Source organism: Lontra canadensis, unplaced genomic scaffold (assembly GCF_010015895.1).
Source record: "Lontra canadensis isolate GAN:19392208 unplaced genomic scaffold, GSC_riverotter_1.0 scaffold20, whole genome shotgun sequence".
Taxonomy (NCBI): domain Eukaryota; kingdom Metazoa; phylum Chordata; class Mammalia; order Carnivora; family Mustelidae; genus Lontra; species Lontra canadensis.
The window spans coordinates 2,651,357-2,677,830 of NW_022631014.1; the positions used below are offsets into that span (position 1 = coordinate 2,651,357).

General features: G+C 38.4%; 1 protein-coding gene across 1 annotated transcript in view; it reads left to right on the forward strand.

Moving 5' to 3' along the window:
* KCNH8 (potassium voltage-gated channel subfamily H member 8) overlaps nucleotides 1–23,029 on the forward strand; it is a 391,780-nt gene extending 368,751 nt beyond the window's left edge. The window contains exon 16 of the mRNA XM_032860933.1: nucleotides 21,869–23,029. Within this exon, the coding sequence (XP_032716824.1) occupies nucleotides 21,869–22,573 (705 nt within the window). The 3' untranslated portion in view covers nucleotides 22,574–23,029. The remainder of the gene's footprint in view (nucleotides 1–21,868) is intronic.
* Nucleotides 23,030–26,474: the final 3,445 nt, after the last annotated feature.

Sequence of the window (26,474 nt, forward strand, 5' to 3'; positions counted from 1 at the left end):
TTTTCCCAAGTCACAGCTGTAAATCCACACACTATACGATTTTCCTTCGATAATGTGAGCCAGTGGTAGATACATTAAAACAGATAACCACTTGAAAAATAAGCATTTCCCCAGTGTGATTTGGTATTCATGATTGCTTTTCTAGTGAGATGACATAAATCTTTTTATCTTTCCATATATTGAAATAAAAAGGGCAAGTTAAAATATCAATGGTCCAATTATCCTTCCCTAAAGAATTAGTTTTTCCTTATAGGAAATATCTGATTTCTTCATGGTTGAAGCTTGAATAAGAAAATCTTATCTTTTACACATAATTTAATTTATCTAGTCTTGACCCTTTAGTACATTAAAACCCACTGACAGGCAGAATGAAAATACGAATTGGTTTCAAACTGTAAAATTATCTTTCTCCCAACTTCCTACTTGTTTTTTCCTCTTATCTCCTATAATATTGTTTACATAGCAAAAAAAAAAAAAATCTATCTTTTAAAATCCAAACCTAATTTTGCCATTTCAGGAGTATCCTACCACTCACCCGTGTGATCATTTGATTGTTTTGTTTCTCATTTATTCTATTTCTTGGTAGTAGTAGACAAGAGAAGAATTGATAATGAACACGGGATATACTACATAATAAAAACTCTTTAAAAAAAAAAGTCAATCCCCAGTATATGTGGGGCATGTCAAGTGTTGTAGCAAGTATGAGAATATGGCTACAATCTCATTTAAGATACACAGAAATTGTTCATTGATATGTAGGGTTCATAATTAGCTGGCTAAATACAGAACAAAAATTAGAAAAGGAATAATGTTGGTAATAACCTACATTCACAGAGCAGTGACGAGAGTTTAAAAGATGTAGGGCAGCTGCTAATATTAGAACGCTTTTGAAAACATTGCTGTTGCTTTAGGGCAACAAAGAAAGAGTGCAATTCTAAGGAAATTGTTTAAAAATAACAACAAACTGTCTCCGTGGGGGCCATGGGCTGTGTAAGTCAAATGCTCCATTTCTGAAAAGATTTGTAGGTAAGGGTTAGAATATTTCCTCATTTCTGAAATCTGGCTGACCCAGAAAGACACTGTGGCAAAGCCGACCAGGGAAGCCGTGTGCTTCACCGCAGCAGGCAGAAGACATAAAACACACTAGTAGAGAAAGAGAATACACTTTGGAGAGAGAAAAATATTCTGATCTCTATTCATAAAATTAACTGTCTGATTTCAGCAAAGTGTTCACCTTCCCCAAGTTCAGATTTTTCCTCTATTAAGTGGTAATGATAAAATCTGCAATACAGGATTGTTGTGAAGACTTAATACCATATATAAAGCCCCCAGCATGATGTCTTCTGTTAATAAGGGGTCAAATACTCATTCTCCTCTTATACAAGATTATACTTCCATTCAACAGAAGGCGACTCTCAAGTTAGCACCTGCTGCTCCCTCCTGCTCAGTGCAGAGTAGTCAGAGAGAATTAGTCTCAGTGCTTATGGGGCAGAACATGAAAACGACTGGATTCAAGGGAAACATTTGATCATGACAATGACTACTGTTTATCTGAGACTTTTCTTTTGCTACTAAAATACTCAGTATAAAATTAGAATAGAAAATGATAGGGCAAAATGTTTATATTTCAGTGCATCTTATTTTAGCTAAATAGTTTGATGGGATAAGGGTCACTGTGTTAATGGAAAGAACACTTGTTCTGTAAGACTTAGAGATTTAAGGGCAAAGACACCCACTATGCCATTTTAATGATGCTTCATCATTACCTGATTAAACATATAAATAGCAAAACAATTGTGAAACTAGGCAGAAAAGAACCTGCCAAGCTTACTGGAAGCAAAATCACAGCCAAATCTTCATTTTCAAAATGAACGAATGAAGGTAGCTTGTTAAATCATCCTTGTTCACCAAAAGGCACTTTGGGTGGAATGCTCTGATCGCCCCTTTTTAGCATTTTATTTTGTATGTACTCAAAGGAACCAGTTAATATTGGGCCATTTTAATCTACCCCAAGTCTTAAATATATTCAGAAGAATGAAATGTATATAACATTGCTAAACAAAAAATGGACTTTGTAGAAACAACTTATATTGACTTTTTAAAGGGAGAAGCCCATCTTTCCATACTATTTATTAACTCCCTTTTTTTAAGCAACTTTATTGATATATAATTAATGTATGATATAATTCATCCATTTAAAGGGTGGCTCAGTCGTTAAATGTCTGCCTTGGGTTCAGATCATGCTCCCAGAGTCCTGAGATCGAACCCCATGTGGGGATCCCTGATCAGCAGGTAGCCTGCTGCTCCCCTACTTGTGTTCTCTCTCTCTCTTTTTCTCTCTCTCTCTTTCTCTGGCAAATAAATAAGTAAAATCTTTTTAAAAATTAAAAATAATAAAGTGTATAATTTGAAGGCTTTTAGTATGTTCATAGAGTTGTGCATTCATCACCGTAATCAATTTTAAACCATTTTATTTTATTTTTTTAATATCTTTTTTTTTAAAGATTTTATTTATTTATTTGACAGATAGATCACAAGTAGGCAGAGAGGCAGGCAGAGAGAGAAAGGGAAGCAGGCTCCCTGCTGAGCAGAAAGCCCAGATGCGGGGCTCGATTCCAGGACCCTGGGATCACAACCTGAGCCGAAGGCAGAGGCTTTAACCCACTGAGCCACCCAGGCGCCCCCATTTTAAACCATTTTATTACCCCACAAGAAACTCCATACCATACAGCCATCACCCGGAATTCAAGTTCCCCGACCCTCAGCCCTATGAATCTACATGCTCTGCCCATAGATTTGCCTATTCTGAACATTCCATATAAATGGTATTATACAATATGATCCTCTGTGACTGGCTTTTGTCACTTAGTATAATGTTTTCAAGGTTCACCCATGTGGCGTGCGAGTACTTCATTTGCTTTTATACCCAAGTAATATTCCGTTGTGTGGCTGTACCACCTCTTATTTATTCATTCATCAGGTGATAGACATTTGTGTTGTTACCACTTTTTAGCTAACATGAATGATGTTGCTATGAACATTCGTAAGACATTCACACACGTTTTTGTGTGGACATGTTTTAATTTCTCTTGGGTAATTAAGTGGAATTGCTGGATCGTATGGTAACTCTATGTTTAAACATTTGAGGAACTGACAGACCGTTTCCCAAAGCAGCAGCAGCATTTTATACTCAGCGGTACATGAAGGTTCCAAGCTCTCTACTTCTTTGCCAACCATTTTTTATTATAGGACTGTTTTATTATAACCATACTAGAGCATATGAAGTGGTATTTCATTGTGGTTTTCACTTACATTTCCTTGATAGCTAATAATATTGAGCATGTTCTCATGTGTTTGTTCCTTGGAAACTTGTCTATTTGGATCCTTTACCCACTTTAAAATTGAGTTGTCTCTTTGTCACTTTGTTCTGTATATATTCCATATGCAAGTTATGATGTGCAGTTTTCTTCTCCCATTATTGAAGTTGCCTTTTTGTTTTCTAAACATTTTTTCTTTGAAGCACAAAAGTATTAATTTTGGTGCTATCCAGTTTATCTATTTTTTCTTTCATTCTTTATGATTTTGAGGTCACATCTACAAATTTGTATCATGAGATCAATGAAGTCTCTTTCAGTCAAAAAAATAGAATAGAAGTAACAGAAGTTTCTCCTTACCTAAGAAATGGCTGTGAAAATTTAGAGTTCTATTAATAATTCACACAAGGAAACCTACATGAGTAATACCTTATGGTAAAGGGTATTCCTCAGTCCTCTGAACTAGTGTTATTATTATATCTTCTTGTTGACAATTGGTTCAACGGAAATGCACTGACAGAATCGCCAGACCGTTCCGAGATCTGATTGTACAATCTCTTTTCTTCTGCATCATGATCACATATGTGTTCTTGACCATCAATTCTCAAAAGCAAAATCTAAAAAAATGCTGTACATTCACTTTTTGACAAAGAAAAGCAAAATCCACTTAACTGCTGACAAACCATTCCGCATTTTTCATTTTAAAACACAAGTATTATTGATTATAATGTTACATTTTGTGGACATAGCCTTCTAAACTGGAATACACCCAACTATTTAATGATTTGCAGGACGCTTTTTGCTTATTTTGAGTTCTCGAGCCTGTATGCGTGGGTAGATTTGTAGCTCTCATGAAAGATTTACTGATCATACACACACAGACACACACACACACACACACACACACACACACGTGTGTGTGTGTGTGTGTGTCTGTGTGTGTCTGTGTGTGTATCCTAAAGAATGCTAAAGAATAGTGAGGATCTCCCAAAGGAAAAAAAAAATTATGCCACTCAAAAGTTCATCCTGTGAAGTGTGAATTTAACATGGATATAGCTTTTGGATATTAGCTGTTTTTGTCTTCCTGCCTGTGATTACTTATATATAGGCCTCTTTTTATTTTGAATAGAGGGATTAAATGGACATATTGGTAAGAGTCCAAGGGAGACCAATGCCACATTCCAAATGGGCAGTTTGAGCAGGGTTGAATAAAAGGAGTATTTACAAAGAAGTTCCTTGAGTGTAAGGAAACCACAAAGCATAGAACTGTCCCTCCACTGTGGAAATAATAACAACAGAAATTCACTACAACTCCTAGGTGTGAAGGGGTCAGTGTAGAGAGTGGTTCTGAAATATTGAGTCAGAGGAAGGTGGGTGGAGAAGGTGACGTGAAAGGAGCTGTGATCTTTTGTTGGGACCTTCTGTGACCTTCTGCCCACCTCAAACCTGCTGGGTAGCAACCAGAGGAACATATACCTCGACCTCCCTCTGCTACCACCCTCCAATCTGCTGATGTTCTAAAATGGCCAAACCCAATGAGCCAATAACCCTGTTGATGGAGTTCATACAAGTCAGCCTCCAAGGAGCAGAAATGGTTGGAAAATGGGTCTGTTCTAGGAATAAAAGTGGGAAATAGTAAAATGAGTTACAAGTAGAGAAAAATTCAAATGAAATTTAAACAGTTATTAATTACTCATTACTAGTAATTAGCCAGTTAGTGGTAGCTAGTTGTTAACTGAATACTAACTGATAGCTTCAGAATAACTGGTTATTTTTTAAAAAGATGGATATGGGTGTTTCCCCACCCCTCCATACTTCCTAAATAATTTATAAGTTGAAATTTTTTTTAAAGATTTATTATCTTAGAGAGAGAGAGATAGAGCAAGTGAGAGAGTGCAGGCAGGGGGGGTGGGAGTACAGAGTCTTAAACAGACTCCATGCTGAGCCCAGAGCTGGACACAGGGCTTGACCATGAGATCCATGACCCGGAGACCACAACCTGAGCCAACACGAATAGTCTGGTGCCCAACAGACTGCACCATCCAGGAGCCCCACAAGCTGAAAAATGTTTAAAACAACAAACTTCTCTGCCATTTTCCACTCATCAATAGGAAAATTAAGTTCAATAATTGGTCCAATCCAGCAGCTACAGGTAGTATTAGAATTTTTTTTAAATTTTATTTATTTATTTGATAGAGATCACAAGTAGGCAGAGAGGCAGGCAGAGAGAGGGGAGGGGGGAAGCAAGCTCCCTGCTGAGCAGAGAACCTGATGCAGGGCTCTATCCCAGGACCCTGAGGTCATGACCTGAGCGGAAGGCAGAGGCTTAACCCACTGAGCCACCCAGGCGCCCCAGTATTAGAATTTTTTTATAGAATCTTACGGTTGGAAGGGATTTCAGGGAACTTTTCTTTCTTATCCTCTCCTAATACATTAATATCCCCCTTTTAAAAATGAGAACATCATACATCTTTGAAAAGGGCTCTGATTCTACCTCCAATCTCCTATTATTGCTCTTGATTCTTCTATGATGAATGCCAAATCTTAAGTCCTTTCTCTGAGCTTTAACACCTGCTTTCTATCCTTGCCATTCAGTATTTTCTTTTATAAAATTTTGTTATTTTCATGTGTATATTTCTACCTTCCCCAAGTCTCTTGAAGACTTTGATTATAGCTCAAAAAAATTCTGTGAATTGCCTCAAAATTATTATTATTATTGTTATTATTAATGTTGTTGTTAAAGTACTCAGACTTTACTGAAGTACAACAGAGAATATCCTGTATTCAGAATATGTGAATTGACTGTATTATAGTCAGTCAATGTTCAGTACTAGAAAGTAAGCATATATGAACTTGGGAAGGTTTGGGGATTTTTTTCAGTCTCTTTATTAAAGAACCACAAGGCACCTAGACAATAGGAACTGACACTTCCCATTTACTTGTGCCCAATTAGAAATAAACACAATATTATAAAGCAATACTAAATTAGTCAAATTTCCTTTTTATGCTTATATGACCATATGATAGGGTAGAATTTGAAGTAATCAACTTTTATAAATAATGGGTAAAAGAAAATTTACCCATTATTCTAATGGGTAAATGGGTTCTAAAACAAATATTTAAGCAACCTCAGCTTTGATATTATTGCATTTTCATAATGTGGTAGAATCATAAAATCTGAAATTTGAGAGGTATCTCAGAGGCCACCTATTTTGGTTTATCTCCCAGTATGGGATTTTTGTTTCTGAGGTGATCAGTAAGAAGTTATTTTGCCTGAACATTTTCTGTAGTAAGGAGCTCACTATGCCCCCAGAAAAAGCTACACCAGCAGTTCCCAAACCTAGTTGTGCTTTCAGATTCTCTAGAATATTTTACATTATTATATATATTTTTATAAACTAATATATAAAATATATTTAATATCAATAAATATTTTTAAAATAACATTTCTGTTGGCCCAGCATTGGGTTGACATTGAGTATCTGTACTTTCAGAAGTTCTCCAGGTGCGCCTGGATGGCTCAGTCAGTTAGACTCTGCCTTCAGCTCAGGTCATAATCTCAGGGTCCTGGGATTGAGTCCTATGTCGGGCTTCCTGCCCAGCAGGGAGTCTGCTTCTCTCTCTCTCGGCTTATGTTCTCTCTCTGTGTCTCTCAAATAAATAAAATCTTTAAAAATTTTTTTTAAAAATTCTCCAAATGCAGGACACACAGGTGGCTTAGTTGGTTAAGCTTCTGACGCTTAATGTTGGCTCAGGTCATGATCTTTGGGTCCTTGGAGCACCATGTTTGGCTTGTGCTCAACAGGGAGTCCGTTTGAGAATTCTCTCTCTCCGTCTCTCTCCTCCTCCCAGTTATTCTCTCTCTCCCTTTCCATCTCTCCCTCTCTAAAATAAATAAATAAATCTTTTAAAAAAAAATTCCACAAATGCTTCTGATAACAACCAACTCATTCCTCAATTAGTTTAGCTATTAGAAAACTATCCTCTGTATTTAGCTCATATAACTCTTGCAAAGTCTTTTATTTATATTTTCTACTCTGTTCCTCTTGAGTTGCATACAAAAATGAACATAAATGGTTGATTTTAATGAAAATATTTTAAATTTTGAAGGTAGTTAATATCTGTCTTCCTTCTCACTCTGTGTATATTTTCCTCTTCTCTGAATGCTCTCTCTTCCTTGAAACTTTACTCATATGACATGAAACTTTACTCATATGACATATGACAAACTTTACTCATACAGACCTTTAATGATCATGATTAACTTCCTTTGCTGCTGCGCCTTTCTCTTGTCCTAATTTCTTAAAGATAACCACAAATGATCTCAGTGACCTACAGATGACATTTCCAGAACAGACATTATTGTCTATCATGTTAGTTTATGAAAGCACCTGAGGATCTTGTATTTGTTTTCTCTGTTCAGAAAGCTCTTCCCCAATATCTGCTTGGACATCTCTCTTCCTTCTTTAAAGCCTATGTTCAAATGTCAACTTCTCAGTGAGGTCTTCCTTGACCAGTATTTTTAAAACAGAAGTCTCTGATCCCCAAATTTACTTCCAAATTTGTTTTCCCTCATAGCCTATCAAACCTCTGTTATGATACATAGTTTAGTTATCTACTTTTTCACTGTTTTTATCCCCTCATTAGGATGTCAGTTGTATGAGGACAAGATTCTTTATCTGCCCTTTTTCTTTGCTATGATTGGCATACGGTAGACACACATTTATGGTGATGAATGTATAAAACATGCTGAATTATGCATTATATATATTTTAGCCATAATATATTAGAACATTGAATAGAAGAGAAAAATGAAATTCCAGTTTTGAGTTTGAAGAGACACTAGAAATCCCATCATGTGAGCTGCTTCTATCACAGATGAGTAAATTAAGGCCCGGAGATAATCATATATGCGGCAAGAGGTATAGAAAAGCCTAAAATCAAGACCTTGATCCCAATTTTCTTTTTATTAGATTAGCTTTTGAAGAAGTCCATCCTTGGTGTGCCCTGAAAAGATTTCCTTCTGAAATATTAGATACCCACGTTAAGAGTTGAATCTTTGGTTCCTTAAATTACCCATATATACTTAAATGTAATATCTAATTTAATCATGGACAAATAATTTTAAGATATGATAATTTTAGAAAGGGATTTTCAAAAAAGCCTAATAAAATATACTATATGTTTTCTCAAGGAGAGATACACATTTCCCAAATATGTTTTCCCGTATATGTTTCCCACTTATGACTATTCCACATGTTAGCATGTTCAAGTCCAGAAAAGGAAAGAAAGAAAAGAAAAGGAGTACATTTTAAAGCAGATAAAATGATAGGTGGGGAGGAGTCCACTGGTAATACACTGATTTTTTAAAATGTATTTTTAAATCAAATCTGATAACTGGCAACAAAACACTGTTATTACAGCCTTATCCTGAAAGTTTTTTTGAAGGTGCATATTGTAATTTCATATTCTAGTGAGATTACTGGTCTTTAAGAAAAAATATTCATTAGGTATCTAGATTAAAAAGGTCTTATAAGGGACATGCAAGGGAAAAATCTAGACTGTTGTTAGACTTTTAGACAAAAACATTTTGTGCAAGAGAATGGAGTAACATACAAAATACACAAAATGTAAAGAAAATGTAAACTAAGGATTTTATATCCAGCAAAAATGACCATCAGGTACCAAACTGCTACCAGGAAAAAACTCAAGGAACATTGTTCCCATAGATATTTCCTGAAGAATATTCTCAAGAACAAGATTCATAAAACCAAGATAATTTGAAAGAATTGTGATAGGACAAGTTAATCAGCATTAAATATGTACTTATTTATAGTATCAAGTCTAAATGAAAGTTAAAGAAGAGAAGGTATTAAGTTTTCAAAGGCCATAGGCTCTCACAATGTAAATACAGATGAAACACTGAAAGGGGAGTGGGGAGAAAATTAGATTAGAATATGCCTCAAATTTTTAAATTGTTTTCAGTATTCATAATTTGTAATGGTAGTACTAATATTGATATACTGCAACTGTTGTATGTATAACGGGGGATAAAGCAAATGAGTCATTATTGGATATCCTAACTCTATCATTGTCTATACCTCAATAACCAGAATTCACAATGTAAAGGAGATACAAATGTAATATATAAAATGTTAAAACCCTGTAATACTGAAATAGAATTAGTAATATTAATATGAACCTATATTGTCTTTCATGTACATGCATACAATTCCAAGCTCTTTCAACAGAAAAGGAGTATAAACAATGACCAGCCCAATAACAGTCTCTCTATGCATCAATTATGGTCTCAGACATAATTTCCCAATAAAAGAAACAAGAGTGTCTTTAAATAGCTGTTTCACTTCTGGGGACATGAAACACACATAAGTTTAGGATACCTTAGTGTACAAGACAACAAGAAAACTATCAAACACTACTAGGATGATGTCAGAAGAGCTCAGGAGCCAGTATAAAGAGTCTTCCACTCACCAAAGATGGGATAATTTTGGTAATAACAAGTACAGTAAGGGTAACAAGAAGCCTGTGTGGCTGTCTGTTAAGCGTCTGCCTTCAGCTCAGGTCATGATTCCACAGTCCTGGGATCGAATCCTGCATCAGGCTTCTTTCTCAGCAGGGAACCTGCTTCTCCCTCTGCCTGCCATCCTCCTGCTTGTATTCCCTCTCTGACAAATAAATTAAAAAAATATTTTAAAATACAATGGTTAAAACACATAAAATAGCTAACAAATGCCCCCAAATGGCAGCATAATAAGCTTCTGAATTTCCCTCCTCCTACAGACACACTGAATGTACATCTGTATGCAGAATAATTCCCTCTGAGAGAGACATAAAACAAGGAATGATTTTTAAAAAATTGAATAACTCTGACGTATCAGGTGAACGAGAAAATCCCCACATGGAGACTGATTGGAAAGGTTGGGACACATAAAGCAAAAATACCACCCCAGATAAAGTGCCATGCCATCAAGAAGGAACCCTTAAGTCCCAGCATTGGAGAGTTTGGACTTAGTGCCCCCAACTAAGACCCTCAAAACACTTAGCTCTGAAAGCCAAAGGGGCTTATGTTCACAAGTCCTACAAGATCATAGCAAACAAAAGTAACTCTTAAATGGATGTAAGAACATATTAGATAAAGGGCTAGTATCCAAAATCTATAAAGAACTTCTCAAACTCAACACCCAAAGAAGAAATAATCCAATGAAGAAATGGACAGAAGAAATGAACAGACATTTCTCCAAAGAAGACATACAAATGGCCAAAAAGCACGTGAAAAAATGCTCAACATCACTTGGCATCAAGTAAATACAAATCAAAACCACAATGAGATACCACCTCGCACCAGTCAGAATGGCTAAAATTAAGAAGTCAGGAAATGACAGATGTTGGTGAGGATGCAGAGAAAGGGGAGCCCTCCTACACTGTTGGTGGGAATGCAAGCTGGTTCAGCCACTCTGGAAAACAGTATGGAGGTTCTTAAAAATAGAGCTACTCTATGACCCAGCAATTGCACTACCAAGTATTTACCCCAAAGATAAAAATGTAGTGATCTGAAGGGGCACCTGCATCCCAATGTTTAGAGCAGCAATGTCCACAATAGCCAAATGATGGTAAGAGCCCAGATGTCCAACAACAGAAGAATGGATAAAGAGTGGTATATGTATACAATGGAATACTACTCCACCATCAAAAAAGAAAAAAAAATGAAATCTTGCCATTTGCAACAACATGGATGCAACTAGAGAGTATTATGCTAAGTGAAAAAAGCCAATCAGAGAAAGACAGTTACATGATCTCACTCATATGTGGAATTTAAGAAACAAAACAGAGGCTCATAGCTGAAGGGAGGGAAATCAGATGGAATCAGAGAAAGAGAGACAAACCATAAAACACTCTTAATCATAGGAAACAAACTGAAGGTTGGTAGAGGGGAGCAGAGCAAGGGGATGGACATTAAGGAAGGCACATAATGTAATGAGCACTGGGTATTATATAAAACTGGTGAATCACTGAGCTCAGTCTCTGAAACTAATAATACACTATATGCCAATTAATTGAATTTAAATTTTGAAAAGTGAAAAAAAATGGGTGTAAGAACATCTCTATAGTTGTATATCCAGGTTCAGCAGAGAGGGAGCATGCAAAAATGCTCATCCCCTAGTTTCTCCCTGGAACAGATATAACTGCATACTGTCCCAGCTGCTACCTTAGGGCCCAGCTCCTAATCCACCTGCACCTAGGTGCTCTCTATGATCCTCCACTTTGGGACACTGACAGATCTTGGGACACCCTCAACTACTGGGAGCCACCAAGAACAAAGACAACAGCTTCGACAATCATGAAGACCCTAAATCTTCAAAATTCCACCAAAATCTGTTAGAACTAATAAGTGAATTCAGTAAAGTTGCAGGATACAAAGTTAATGTACAAAAGTCAGTTGTATCTATACACTGATAACTATCAGAAAGAGAAATTAAGAAAAATAATCCCATTAACAGTAACATCAAGAAGAATAAAATACTTAGGAATAAATTTAACCAAGGAGGTACAAGACTTGTACATCAATAATGACAAAATATTGTTGAAAGAAATTAAAGAAGATCTAAACAAATAAAAAAACTCCAACTACAGACTTGCCAAAAGAATTGAAGAAAGCTGTTTAAATTCTCAGCTCTTACCGAAAGACCTGTACATGAAGAGTTAACCAAAGTTAGAGTACTCCCTTAGAGTACAAACTAGCAGCATTGGCATCAACTGGGAGCTTGTTAGAGATGCAGAATCCCACCCTACACCTACTGAATCTGAATATACTTGGTGTCAAGATCCCCAGGTGATTCCTCTATACATTGTCTTGATAAGCGATCTATACAGTTGGTATTCTGAGATGAGACAGACTCATGTTTGGTATTCACTAATAGCAGTGAGGATCCCTCAGCAAGATAGCAATTTGGATACTAATCAATTTGTCACAGAAAGTAGGAAAACAGATGAAGAAAGCAATCAAAGGATTGATAAATAATGGATTAAAACAGTACAGCTAAAGTAATAAAATTGTGTCCGAAGGCCTGAGTTTGCAGAAATTCAGTGAAACCACTGGAGTAATCACTTTCAAGGCTTGTAATTCTTCTTTTATTATAATTGAAGAGGCACCAGATGCACCTGCAAAAGTAAAGCCCTTGGTACTATTCCTGTGTGAACTTGGATAAGCCACTTCACCTCCCAACATTCTAGTCTCTCCAGCTGCAGAACAAGATTTACAACGTTCGTTAGTAATGGGATTGAGATTCTCATTTGGACGAAATTTATGCAAGTGCCAAGTATGATTATTATTTTAGCTGACAGATAAAAAGATTGTCATTTGTTTTTGAATGTGTTGTGAAGCAAAAGACACAAGGATGAAATTATGCCGATCGTCCTTTTTGTTTTGCCTGCTTATGGAGTTTGATTGAACTTGTCTGAATCCTGAATCCCATAATAAATATGCAACATAACAAAAGATTAAATGAAAGACCATTTAATTACCTGAATCAGAGCTCGTAAAACTGTATATGTGTTCGTGGCAGCGGGGGGAGGATTGGTATAATTAGTACCCGGAATTTAGGAAAATTGTGTCTAGCAGGAAAATGTATACATGTTTGGCAAAAATTGAGTGATGGGTCAAGAACTCTTCAAGCTAAGAAGATTATATCAACAGATGCATTCCCCATCTGCTCACTGAATGCACAAAATGGAAATGGCATTTTTTTCCTATCAATTGAAGTTCCAGTTATACTCAGAGGCCATGAATCATACCATGCCAATAGCCAAGATTGGAAAACGTAAAACATGAATAATAGAAGGCAAGAGTTAGCTACTTTGGATGTGAAATAAAAGGTATTTTCAAAGAGACGTTCTGCTCTTCCTCATGAAACTCACACTGCTGTTCCTAAAAGGCATGATGCAAAGACACACCAGAACAGCAAATCTGTGTTTACACCAAAAGGCACACAATCTAACTGTAAAAATTGGCAGTGCACAGTCTTATTGGGACACTAGGGCACCAGCACCACAGATGGATTTTTCTCAACTATGTAGTAACACAGTGGTTTGTAAATCTCCCATTTTGAAGTAATGGCGGTATCCATAAGACCCTGAGATCATATAAAAATGTTCTTCCCTGCTAGGGGTATAGTGATAATTACTTCCATGTCTTGCAGTGCTATTTGTGGGAGATTGGTAAAAGTTTCTCAAGTTCAAATGAAAATACCAGAAACTCATATTAAGAAATAAACCATCCACCTTATTATTCATTAAATTACCATGTATCAATGAAGATTTATAAATGGCAGGATTTATGCAGGGACTAGAGCCATTATAAAGGACAATAAAGACAATCATACCTGTCCCCAGCAAACCCCACATTGGTCCTTACTCAAATGTGATCAACAGCAAGCTGCACATTGTTGTATTTTGTCTCACGCATCTTTTATAGAGAATTCTCAATCCATCTGACTGCAATTACTTGAACTTTAGAATGGAAATACAGGATCTTCATCAACACTTTTCAATGACTCTGGTTATTGCTGCTACTATTTGTTACTGCAAAGATGTATGCAAGGTGATGCTAAAACTCAGAGACTCTGTTTCTCCCAAATTAATTATGTAAAACCATTAACAGCGTGGTTTGTCTCTCCATGCCAAGGCTGAAAAGGACTTCTATAGATAACTGGCTTTTATTGTCTTTGGGCTAAATGTTTCCTGGTATTCCAGTATTCCCTACTATGAGGAAGTTTTCAGCTGAGCTGTGTTGCATTACCAAATGCAGATACTAGGATCCTGACAAAGTATTGTTGTATGGGAAAGAGACCTTAACATCCTTAAACTATTTGATCCTCACTACAAAGCATCTGTGGGCATATGCTTAAGAGGAGGGTGAGAAGTAGCATCACATCAATGAAGCAAATTAAACGTAAGAGGAGAAATCCAGATGCTCTGAAAATGAAGGCAACAATGTCTATTTGTAAGCCAATGGAAGTTCTGAGAAAACCTGGATATAGCCAAAATAGAAAAATTGTGGCAATTAGTGACTTCCTCCTTAGAGGTATGGAAAGACCAGAGTGTGGACTATCATGGATAACTGACCAGTCTGTTGTTGCCTGGATGTTTCTATTCATGACAGAAGGTGCTGCTCAACAAGACCAAATGCACTACCCCCAAACCTGCTAAACACCTAATGATTTGTGTGGTAAGATACATGTTCCTGGGAAAACAGAGGAGGGAAGGATCTTTAGATGCTCCGAAGTTTTGGATAGAAAACTGAACCACTTGGAAGCACAGATGGTGTTTTCAACACTTCTTCTTTCTAGCAGTTGGGACTTTGGAAAGGATAGAGAAATCTTGGATGTGAACAATTGGCTCTGCAGATGGTGATGGTGAACTGGTTTGGCCAACAGTCTTAAATCCCAGACTGAGGGGTTCCTATTCACAGAAGAATTAGGAGAAGGAAGCGGAAGGAGAGGAAAAATGGATAAAGGAAACATAACTTGACACACAAGGGAGAGAAAAATGTGTATTAAGTTATGGCTTATTTATCTATTTTCTCTTTATAAGTAGAAATAATCAGAAGTCCACATCTAAAACAGCCAGCTTGGGGAGCAACCAGGAATGCAAGAAAGTTTACCAAATTTCAACTGATAAAACAACTCTGAATATCTTAATTGCGTTTGTCACTTGGCACTCAGAATATAGTCATGATATGGGAGTCAGTAAATAAGCGCCACTAAAAAATGTGAAGGGGGGACGCCTGGGTAGCTCAGTTGGTTAAGCATCTGACTCTTGATCAGGTCTTGATCTGAGGGTCAGAAAGGAAAGGAATGGACAGGACAGGACAGGACAGGAAAGGAAAGGAAAGGGAAAAAATGAGAAGGGGCTTGTGATAATATTGATAATTATGATGTAATGTTCCATGATTCATTAATTAAGTATAACACCCAGTGCTCATCACAGTACAGTTGTGTCTTCTAATATGAGTAACAGAGGACATTTAAAGAATATGATTAGGTGTTGAGGTAAGTGGGAGAACTTTGGTTCATTTGATGTGAATGATTTTTGTTTGTTTTTACTGATCTATTTCTGTAGTATTCTGATTTTAAGTTGTATTTTGAAGGTATATCTCCTTAAATGGATGGAGCCTTGTTCACAAAGTAGCCCCAACAACCTTTATTTTTTAGCAAATGCACATCTTCTTAGCATGCTATAAAAAAGTATTAAGTCTCACGACACCCTTGGAAAGTAGAGACTGCATTCTTTGCTTTCCACATTTGATTAAGAAGAAGGTCTTCCCTGTTTTAGAAGTAATTTTGTTAGCAAGCCCAGCAGAAAGCAGTAAGCAAAAGTGAGGTACTCTCTGTGGCAGTATGTTGTCCCCTTCAGTGTCACCAGACTATCCACCTCCAGGAGATGCCATCTTTCCTTGTGACAGTTGCCTTTGTCCTTGTGAACGGAAACATCCTGTACCCACAGGGATTAATTCTCTCATGTAACTTTAATAAGGTGTGGGGGTGTGTCCTCAATGACACAGTGACAGAATTCTTCCCTGATACACATTGATCATTACCCTTCAGAGCTAAAGAAAGTTCTATTTCCTTGGATTCTTTGCTGCTTTTAGTTCAAGCTAATACAGTGATTTTGTTTTCTGGAAATGTTAATGCTTGTTTACATTCCGGGAGCCAGTCAAGGCTCTGGATTCCCATTTAAAGTTCATAACCTCAAAGTTGTGATAAGTGTGCAGTAAAAGTTTGATGTCAAGGATGTGGCCATCAAAAGGTATTTAACGCAAGGAAAAATATTTGTTTATTTTGAAATCTGAAACAATAGCTCATCAGAAATATGTATGTTGATATATTGTCTGGCTCCAAATTCCCCCTTGCTGCACACTGTTTTTGTTGTTTTATTTGTATAATTTGACATGAGGAGATTTTGCTGTGCTTCACCGGTTTCTGACTTCGAGATGATGGTATTTACCTACTGGATGTTGAATTAACATTTCAGATAGATTTTACACATGAAGGTATTTTTTTGTATCATCTGGTATCTTCACAAATTCTGTCCACATTAGCAAAACTCTATCAACTCTTAAGCAATATTTCCTTTCCCGTGTGATAATATACTATAACAGAAAGAGCACCAAACGTAGAAGGCCTGATTTCTAGGCCAAAGACTGTCCTTCATGAAATATGGGACCTTAAAAATGTCATTTAACCTCTGGGCCATAGTGTACCCATTTTACAGGTGGGAAAATAATAATGTATTCCTGCCTATCTTAGCACTGTTTATAGATCCAATAGGAAAAAAGGTACCTGAAAGCATATTGTGTTATGAATGTACTCAAACATTTAATAACATAATTGTTGATGTGCCTAAAATGCAAATGGTTCTTCAAAGATTGTGTCTTTATTCAATCCTGATAAAAGGCCTGTTGAAAGCATTTTACTAGGAGCTAATGCAATTTTGTAAAATGTGCTGGGATGTAAAATGTACTGAGAGCTAATGTCAATTTGAGACAGGAATGATGCTTAGATAGTCCACAGAAACGGGTGGTCAGTATATCCCTTCAAACATCTCATTCAGCATCAGCCTTCTCTTCTGAAATTCTGATAGAAGAGCTAATCAATTCAAGGGGGAGCCCGTAGGTAAATGTCTGCAGAGCCAAGATCCAGATCCTGATTTAAGTATGAGCCATGCACTGTGAAATTGAGGCTTGGCAGGTCATGAAATGAGACGACCTGCAGTAAAAATTTCAAAACACATAGCATCTTTCTCAGACTCACTATTTTGCCTCTTAAATGTGAGGCTCAGAGGTATCTTTTCATCACCCAAAGTTTCAGATCTGCTTAAAAGCCTGGACAAGCATTTGGTTGAGTCCCTTGAGTTCCATGCTAGCAGCAAGGCAGAAATGCTTTTGGCCTGGCAGTTTCAAGACAGGTGTTACCAGTTGGTGGCCTGAACCATGGAAAAACCTCCTTCTGGCCTTTTTTAAATGCCTGATTCAAGCGGCACTACCTCCTGGTGGGTCTTCCAGGGAGAATTAGTTTCAGAACACACTCAACAGGAAGTGGACTAAATTAAGCTGCTGGAGGAATTAGGAATGTATACGGCAATGTTGAAAAAACTTTGCCCAAAACAGCAATCTTGGATCTGGTGTCACTGAAGTTGAACTGCCTTTTGTTTTGTTTTGTTTTTTGAGGCTAGTCAAGAGGTTCAGCTGCTTATATTGGAGTTTTTTGATTCATGATAGTAAACTCAAGTCATAGCAGGTCCTTTATAAAATACAGTCTTACAGCAGTTGAAGGCGAAGTATTACAACACCGTGTTAGTGTTACAAATCTCACCAAAGATTAGAAGATACATGTTCAAGGCAGTCCTGAGAGGAAAATATATAGTGGTACAAGCCTTTCTCAAGAAACAAGAAAGGTCTCAGGTATACAACCTAACCCTACACCTAAAGGAGCTGGAGAAAGAACAAGAAAGAAACCCTAAACCCAGCAGGAGAAGAGAAATCATAAAGATTAGAGCAGAAATCAATGAAATAGAAACCAAAAAAACAATAGAACAAATCAACGAAACTAGGAGCTGGTTCTTTGAAAGAATTAATAAGATTGATAAACCCCTGGCCAGACTTATCAAAAAGAAAAGAGAAAGGACCCAAATACATAAAATCATGAATGAAAGAGGAGAGATCACAACTAACACCAAAGAAATACAGACAATTATAAGAACATACTATGAGCAACTCTACGCCAACAAATTGGACAATCTGGAAGAAATGGATGCATTCCTAGAGACATATAAACTACCACAACTGAACCAGGAAGAAATAGAAAGCCTGAACAGACCCATAACCAGTAAGGAGATTGAAACAGTCATCAAAAATCTCCAAACAAACAAAAGCCCAGGGCCAGACGGCTTCCCGGGGGAATTCTACCAAACATTTAAGGAAGAACTAATTCCTATTCTCCTGAGACTGTTCCAAAAAATAGAAATGGAAGGAAAACTTCGAAACTCATTTTATGAGGCCAGCATCACCTTGATCCCAAAACCAGACAAGGATCCCATCAAAAAAGAGAACTACAGACCAATATCCTTGATGAACACAGATGCAAAAATTCTCACCAAAATACTAGCCAATAGGATTCAACAGTACATTAAAAGGATTATTCACCACGACCAAGTGGGATTTATTCCAGGGCTGCAAGGTTGGTTCAGCATCCACAAATCAATGTGATACAACACATTAATAAAAGAAAGAACAAGAACCATGCTGAAAAAGCATTTGACAAAGTACAGCATCCCTTCCTGATCAAAACTCTTCAAAGTGTAGGGATAGAGGGCACATACCTCAATATTATCAAAGCCATCTATGAAAAACCCACTGCAAATATCATTCTCAATGGAGAAAAACTGAAAGCATTTCCACTAAGGTCAGGAACACGGCAGGGATGTCCGTTATCACCACTGCTATTCAACATAGTACTAGAAGTCCTAGCCTCAGCAATCAGACAACAAAAAGAAATTAAAGGCGTCCAGATCGGCAAAGAAGAAGTCAAACTATCACTCTTCGCAGATGATATGATACTATATGTGGAAAACCCAAAAGACTCCACTCCAAAACTGCTAGAACTGGTACAGGAATTCAGTAAAGTGTCAGGATATAAAATCAATGCACAGAAATCAGTCGCATTTCTCTACACCAACAACAAGACAGAAGAAAGAGAAATTAAGGAGTCCATCCCATTTACAATAGCACCCAAAACTATAAGATACCTAGGAATAAACCTAACCAAAGAGACTAAGAATCTATACACAGAAAACTATAAAGTACTCATGAAATAAATTGAGGAAGACACAAGGAAATGGAAAAATGTTCCATGCTCCTGGATTAGAAGAATAAATATTGTGAAAATGTCTATGCTACCTAAAGCAATCTACACATTTAATGCAATTCCTATCAAAGTACCATCCATCTTTTTCAAAGAAATGGAGCAAATAATCCTAAAATTTATATGGAACCAGAAAAGACCTCGAATAGCCAAAGGAATATTGAAAAAGAAAGCCAAGTTGGTGGCATCACAATTCCGGACTTCAAGCTCTATTACAAAGCTGTCATCATCAAGACAGCATGGTACTGGCACAAAAACAGACACATAGATCAATGGAACAGAATAGAGAGCCCAGAAATAGACCCTCAACTCTATGGTCAACTAATCTTCGACAAAGCAGGAAAGAATGTCCAATGGAAAAAAGCCTCTTCAATAAATGGTGTGGGGAAAATTGGACAGCCCCATGCAGAAAAACGAAATTGGATCATTTCCTTACACCACACACAAAAATAGACTCAAAATGGATGAAGGATCTCAATGTGAGAAAATCCTCGAGGAGAACACAGGCAGCAACCTCTTTGATCTCAACCGCAGCAACATCTTCCTAGGAACATCGCCAAAGGCAAGGGAAGCAAGGGCAAAAATGAACTATTGGGATTTCATCAAGATCAAAAGCTTTTGCACAGCAAAGGAAACAGTTCACAAAACCAAAAGACAACTGACAGAACAGGAGAAGATATTTGCAAATGACATATCAGACAAAGGGCTAGTGTCCAAAATCTATAAAGAACTTAGCAAACTCAACCCCCAAAGAACAAATAATCCCATCAAGAAATGGGCAGAGGACATGAACAGACATTTCTGCAAAGAAGACATCCAGATGGTCAACAGACACATGAAAAAGTGCTCCATATCACTCGGCATCAGGGAAATACAAATCAAAACCACAATGAGATACCACCTCACACCAGTCAGAATGGCTAAAATTAACAAGTCCGGAAATGACAGATGCTGGCGAGGATGCGGAGAGAGGGGAACCCTCCTACATTGTTGGTGGGAATGCAAGCTGGTGCAACCACTCTGGAAAACAGCATGGAGGTTCCTCAAAATGTTGAAAATAGAACTACCCTATGACCCAGCAATTGCACTGCTGGGTATTTACCCTAAAGATACAAACGTAGTGGTCTGAAGGGGCACATGCACCCAAATGTTTATAGCAGCAATGTCTACAATAGCCAAACTATGGAAAGAACCTAGATGTCCATCAACAGATGAATGGATAAAGAAGATGTGGTATATATACACACTGGAATACTATGCAGCCATCAAAAGAAATGAAATCTTGCCATTTGCGACGACGTGGATGGAACTAGAGGGTATCATGCTTAGTGAAATAAGTCAATCGGAGAAAGACAACTATCATATGATCTCCCTGATATGAGGGAGAGGAGATGCAACATGGGGGGTTAAGGGGGTAGGAGTAGAGTAAATGAAACAAGATGGGATTGGGAGGGACACAAACCATAAGTGACTCTTAATCTCACAAAACAAACTGAGGGTTGATGGGGGGAGGGGGGTTGGGAGGGGTGGTGGGGTTATGGACATTGGGAAGGCATGTGCTATGGTGAGTGCTGTGAAGTGTGTAAACCTGGCGATTCACAGACCTGTACCCCTGGGGATAAAAATATGTTATATGTTTATAAAGATTTAAAAAAAAAAAAAAGATACATTTTCAAGTCCTGCCTTCTGAAATACAGGGTTTCCTCATTTTGAAGAATGTAAACACTCCAGAAAAGCTAGATTCAATCTTCTGGTGGTCTTCCTGGTTTAAGAAAGTGATGTGGTTGGTAAGAAAAGAAATCCTCTGGCAAATTTTATTATTGGTTTTAAGTGTAAAATGAATAATGAAAACTCTTCAGTGGTTCTTATGTGTTTGAGAGTTGTGTTTACTTAGAAAATCTCACAGAAGCTAAATGACTTCCTAGAAAAGTGAAGAAAGCACATACCACACAGTTTGGGTTGAAATTCCATAAGGTTCCAGCACCCTCAGGCTCCCCACTGTGCTGATGTGCACCTACTTGTTTGGCAGATTTCTCTTATTTTGCTATTTTCCCTCTTTCTGCAAACTCGCTTCCCCACAAACCTGGTATGGGTTCTTGCTTACCGCCTTCTACACCCCTGAAGGCCAGTTTGTCCCTGACCCTACGGTAAGCATGGATCTTGGCCAGAAATGATGAAAGTGAGAGCTATCATTTACTATCTGCTGCAGGCAGATGGCCTGCTGAGTGCTTTACATACAATACCCACCACTCTATACTGGTTTTTGAGGTGTCCAGGATGATTTGTGTGCACCACTGTGTAACCCGCTAACTCAGGGGAAGTAAAAGATACTGCCTGTATTTAAATGATACAAGAGATAGTTGACCCCTGTATCTTATTTTGTTCAAGAACCTCAGAGTCACTGATTAAGAGTGCCAGACTATGAATGCCTCTCTAGGTTCCCTCAGAATAAGGATGGCTTCGATCGGGAGCCAACTTCTCCATTCACCCCTTGGATTTGGCTGGGGTTGGAGGGGAAGCAGCCTTTCCGCCCCTCTTACTGAGAAATCTTGTTTCCCTGCTCTGAAATACCACGCACCTCTGACTCTTGCCTTCTGCTTTGCTTTATCCACACAGGTAACGACGTTGACTCAGGAGGTCTCTCAGTTAGGTAAAGACATGAGGAATGTGATGCACCTTCTAGAAAACGTTCTGTCACCCCAGCAACCGTCGCGGTTCTGCTCTCTGCACACCACATCTGTGTGTCCCTCCAGGGACAGCTTACAGACCAGGATGACCTGGAGTACTCACCAACCTTGCCTACACTTGCAAGCCGGTGGAGCCGCTTACCCTCAAGCACAACTCTGTCATGGTAATGTCACCTCAGACATTTGGAGTGTGGATCCCTCCTCCGTGGGGAGCAGCCCCCAGCGAACTGGAGCTCTTGAGCAAAATCCAGCAGACAGTGAACTTTACCACTCTCCAAGCCTTGATTATTCACCTGCCCACTACCAGGTTGTCCAAGAAGGCCACCTGCAATTTTTAAGGTGCATCTCTCCACGTTCGGATTCTACACTGACACCCCTGCAGTCCATTTCGGCGACTCTCTCGTCCTCAGTCTGCTCCTCCTCGGAAACGTCTTTGCACCTGGTTCTCCCAAGCAGGTCAGAGGAGGGCAGCTTTAGCCAGGGAGCCACAGGTTCCTTCAGTCTGGAAAACTTGCCAGGATCTTGGGACAGGGAAGGTGCGGCGCCGGTCTCTGCAGAACCCTTGGAGAACTTTCCCCTGGAAATCGTCACAAGCACAACAGAAACGAAAGATAATAAAGCCATAAACGTATGATATTCGCGCACGTGCAGCAGCTGCCCGTTTTAGACCCACCACTGCATGACAGCTTTCATTTGCCTTTTTTGCCTCGAGCAGGTGTGAAGACTGAGCAGAGCTGGGAGTCCTGCCAGAGAGTGCTTGAGGAGCCAGCCAAAGGCAGAACCACGTCCATACTGTAGCAAACACTTGCTAGATCCTTAGAAACATAGCAGAAACAGTTTCCCATACAGATATTCACTTACCGGTCTGTTTGACAGACTTTTAAAAGTCCAAAGACCCTGAGGGTCTGAGCAGCTAGAAGTCCCAGACAAAGAATTTGTGGATTCGTTTTGTCCTAGGTGACTTTTGTGAAGTGCAGCAAAGGTTTTTCCTGAGTGCCTGTTTGTCATTCCTGAACAATATCCATAGCACTGTTGGCCTCGGGAGTGCACAACTCCTGCTGATCTATTTTTCTTTTTGTGAAGGCAAAGGGACAATTATCACTGCATGTCATCTCCTAGACAATCAGTCAAATAGAGCTGGTGGCCAGTGGTTAGCTATTGCACGTTATTTGCCATGTAAATGAACATGTCTTTATTTATCGACAAAAAAAAAGAGAGGCTATTTTTATATCCTTGGTATGAAATATGTATTTAAACTATTTAAAATATTTATAAAGAAATGAATGTTTTCATTTTGGTAAAAAAGAAAAAGCTTGCCGTTTTAACAAGAAATGCACTACTGTTATGTATAGTAGATCAAAAGTTATTTATTATTAAGAGGATGTAGTTTCAAAAGGAATCCCCCTTTTATCTGCATGCAGTTTGCAACCAATGTATCCTTGTGCTTCTGGATTACAAAAGAAGTGTGAGGTCATATTTTATTAATGAAATAAGAACACGGACCCAGTGTCAAGTATGTGGGCCCTGGCGTGTTGGGAGGGAGGGCTTCACCTAGTTAGGCTCTGCTGACTCACGCCAACAGCCTGAATGAAGGCTTTCCCCACTGAGCTAGCATAAATACCTCTCCTCCAGGCATCATACTCTGTTGTTCAGGAGCCCAAAATTGGTCTGTGGGATATGAGAGCACAACTACTTTAAGCCATTTTGACCTCAAAATGAGGGAGAGAACCTTGGCTGTATCCTTCCCGTGTGCTATTTTTGCGTGAGAGGTTGTAGACTAGTGCAAATTCCAAAACGGAGCCAAGACTTCTGAGAAATGACTTGTGAGAGTGAGGCCAGCTTACACTGGATCAGCATTTTCATTTTTTTCTGTAAAGCCTCAACAATGCTGTAAGTTATGCGGCGCAGGTGTTTTCATTCTCATTTTGCAAAGAGATAAAAAGCCCCAGAGACTACACAGCTCGGATGTCGGAGATGGTCTAGAACCTATCATGTCCCCTGCCTCTCAGCCAACATGCAAATTCAGATGCTGGCTTGGTAATGAGTTAAACACCCTTCACTCAACTTTTATTTGATGTTTAAGAACATTTAGGGCCAACTCATCCCAGACATTCTTAGAAAACATCGCATTTACATTTTGGTGTCCCCCCTGTTCTTATTTCACATCAAAAAGAATAAACAATCTGAGAATTGTATCATTAAAAACATCTAAACAAACCAAAACCTCTGATGTGTGAATCTTGTACCTGAAAACTGGCTGGAGCAGCAGAAAGAAATCTGTAAGAAAAAGGGGAAGAGTAGATATTTATCAGGCAAGTTCCTCAAGACAATGTGTTCAACTTCACCTCGAAAATTCAATCCATCCTTACCTATGTGAATGGGAAAATTGAGGCAAAGGCAACTTTCTACATTTAGTGCATTTGTGTTTGTATTCATTCTCCCTTTTGCCCATGCTGACCTGTATTTTTTTTTAAAAGATTTTATTTATTTATTTGTCAGACAGAGATCACAAGTAGACAGAGAAGCAGGCAGAGAGAGAGAGGGAAGCAGGCTCCCTGCTGAGCAGAGAGCCCAATGTGGGACTCGATCCCAGGACCCTGAGATCATGACCTGAGCCAAAGGCAGCAGCCTAACCCACTAAGCCACCCAGGCACCCCCTGACCTGTATTTTTAATACCATTCAAAAAGAACTAATTGGTGTTAGTGTGTGAATATTCTGGCAGACTAGCCCTACTATTACTGATGCCAACAATAATGACTGACATTGTTTTTTGAGTAGTGACTATATACTAACAGATATTTCTAAATTAACACATGTTACATATCTTCATATAATTGTCAAACAATGCTAAAAGTGACTTACTACTATCCCCATTTTGTAAAGGAATATAATTGGGCCACGGACTTTTTTTAACTTGCCCAGTCACACTGGTTTAAATAATAAATCCAATATCCCCATGGCCACTCTGGGTACCCTTCCGTTCATGTCCAAAGCTATTCTTGTCTTTTAAAATTTTACTAGTAATTACTTCCTTTGAAACCTGTGAATAGAATAAAATATTTGGGTTTTTTAAAGGAAGCATGCACATGGGACAAATTAGTAAAACTGTGAGGATCTGAGGAAGCCCCAGTGAAATGCCCAGAAACATGCCCATACTTTTCCAGGCAGTCCCCCCTTCTATGTATCTACTTCTAGCGGCTGACCATAGTTGGTGTAAGAATCAGATGCTTGCCCTCAGAGGTCTGCAGCTGGACAAAAATGAACAAGCAGCTGCAATAAGGAAGGGCCCACACTGATTTCTTATAGGAGGGCAAGGCCTCATCTCAATCAGTCCCAACCTGCTCCTTATTCACCTTTTCCCTCATCATCATTATTCTGACCCACAGAACTCCCCCATATCCTGGGCAGCTCAGAATGACATTTTGCTTTGTTTATGTGCATTGTGATGCTACTCCAGGAAATGAGAATTCCAAGCTTTTCTAGATGCTTGATTTTCTAAACATTATTGTGGTGTAAGTAGCAGAAGCCCTTGTCTTCTTATCAGGGATGCATGTTTGGACCTCTGCATTCTCCTCCCCTACCCACTCTGCTGAAGAAGCAAAACAGGGATCCAAAGGGGAAAAAAGCACTTATTTTCTTGGTCAACTATATTTTCTTAAAAACAATATTGGGGACTAAAGTCTTCTGTGTAGCTCTAATTAAGAGAGCCAGACAGACAGATTAAAAGAATGTTATTTTAATTCAACGTAAGAAATTTCTGACAATGAAAGCACTTATAAATAGAGTTTATTGCCTTGAGAGGTGGTAAAATCACCAACAAAGTGTCCTTTCAGAGGTTATATAACCACGACAGGATTATTGTTTCCAGAAGGGCTTGGTATTAGGTCTGAGGTTAGCAGCATACGTGCATCAGAATCAAATAGGGTGCTTGTTTAAACTTAAGATCTGGCTTCAACCAAGTGCCTTTGGGTGGGGCCTGGAAATCTCCTACTTAGTAAACTCCCTGGGTGACTTACATATACTAAATATTGGGAAATATTGTACTGGAATCTATAGTACTACAAGACTGAGTCCTAGCTAATTTAGACATAGGTGGACTGGCATCTACATTCTGTTAAATATAGGCCTGAGTCCATAATTGTATGAGAGAGACCTGTTCAAACCCTGTATCAATCGTTTCAAACTTTCATTCAAATGACATATTTCCAGGGGGTCTTAATAAAATAGAGATTTTAGGGACCTGATCTTTCAGATATGGGCTGGGTCCCAAGTGATTCTGATAGAGACATTCCAGGGAACAAACTCCAGAAACATTACCCCAAGCCATGTAATCATCCCTTAGATAATGAAGAGTTAGTTCTGTGGGAGGCAGACCAACTAGAATCAAGCTAATTGAAACAGACAATTACGTACAATACCATTTCCATAGCATTCCTAGTACATCAATGATTTTTTTTTCATGAAAATAATGGATCACTTTCTTCAAGAGTGCTTTGAACATTCATTCATTGCTTCAACTAGTAATGACTGAGTG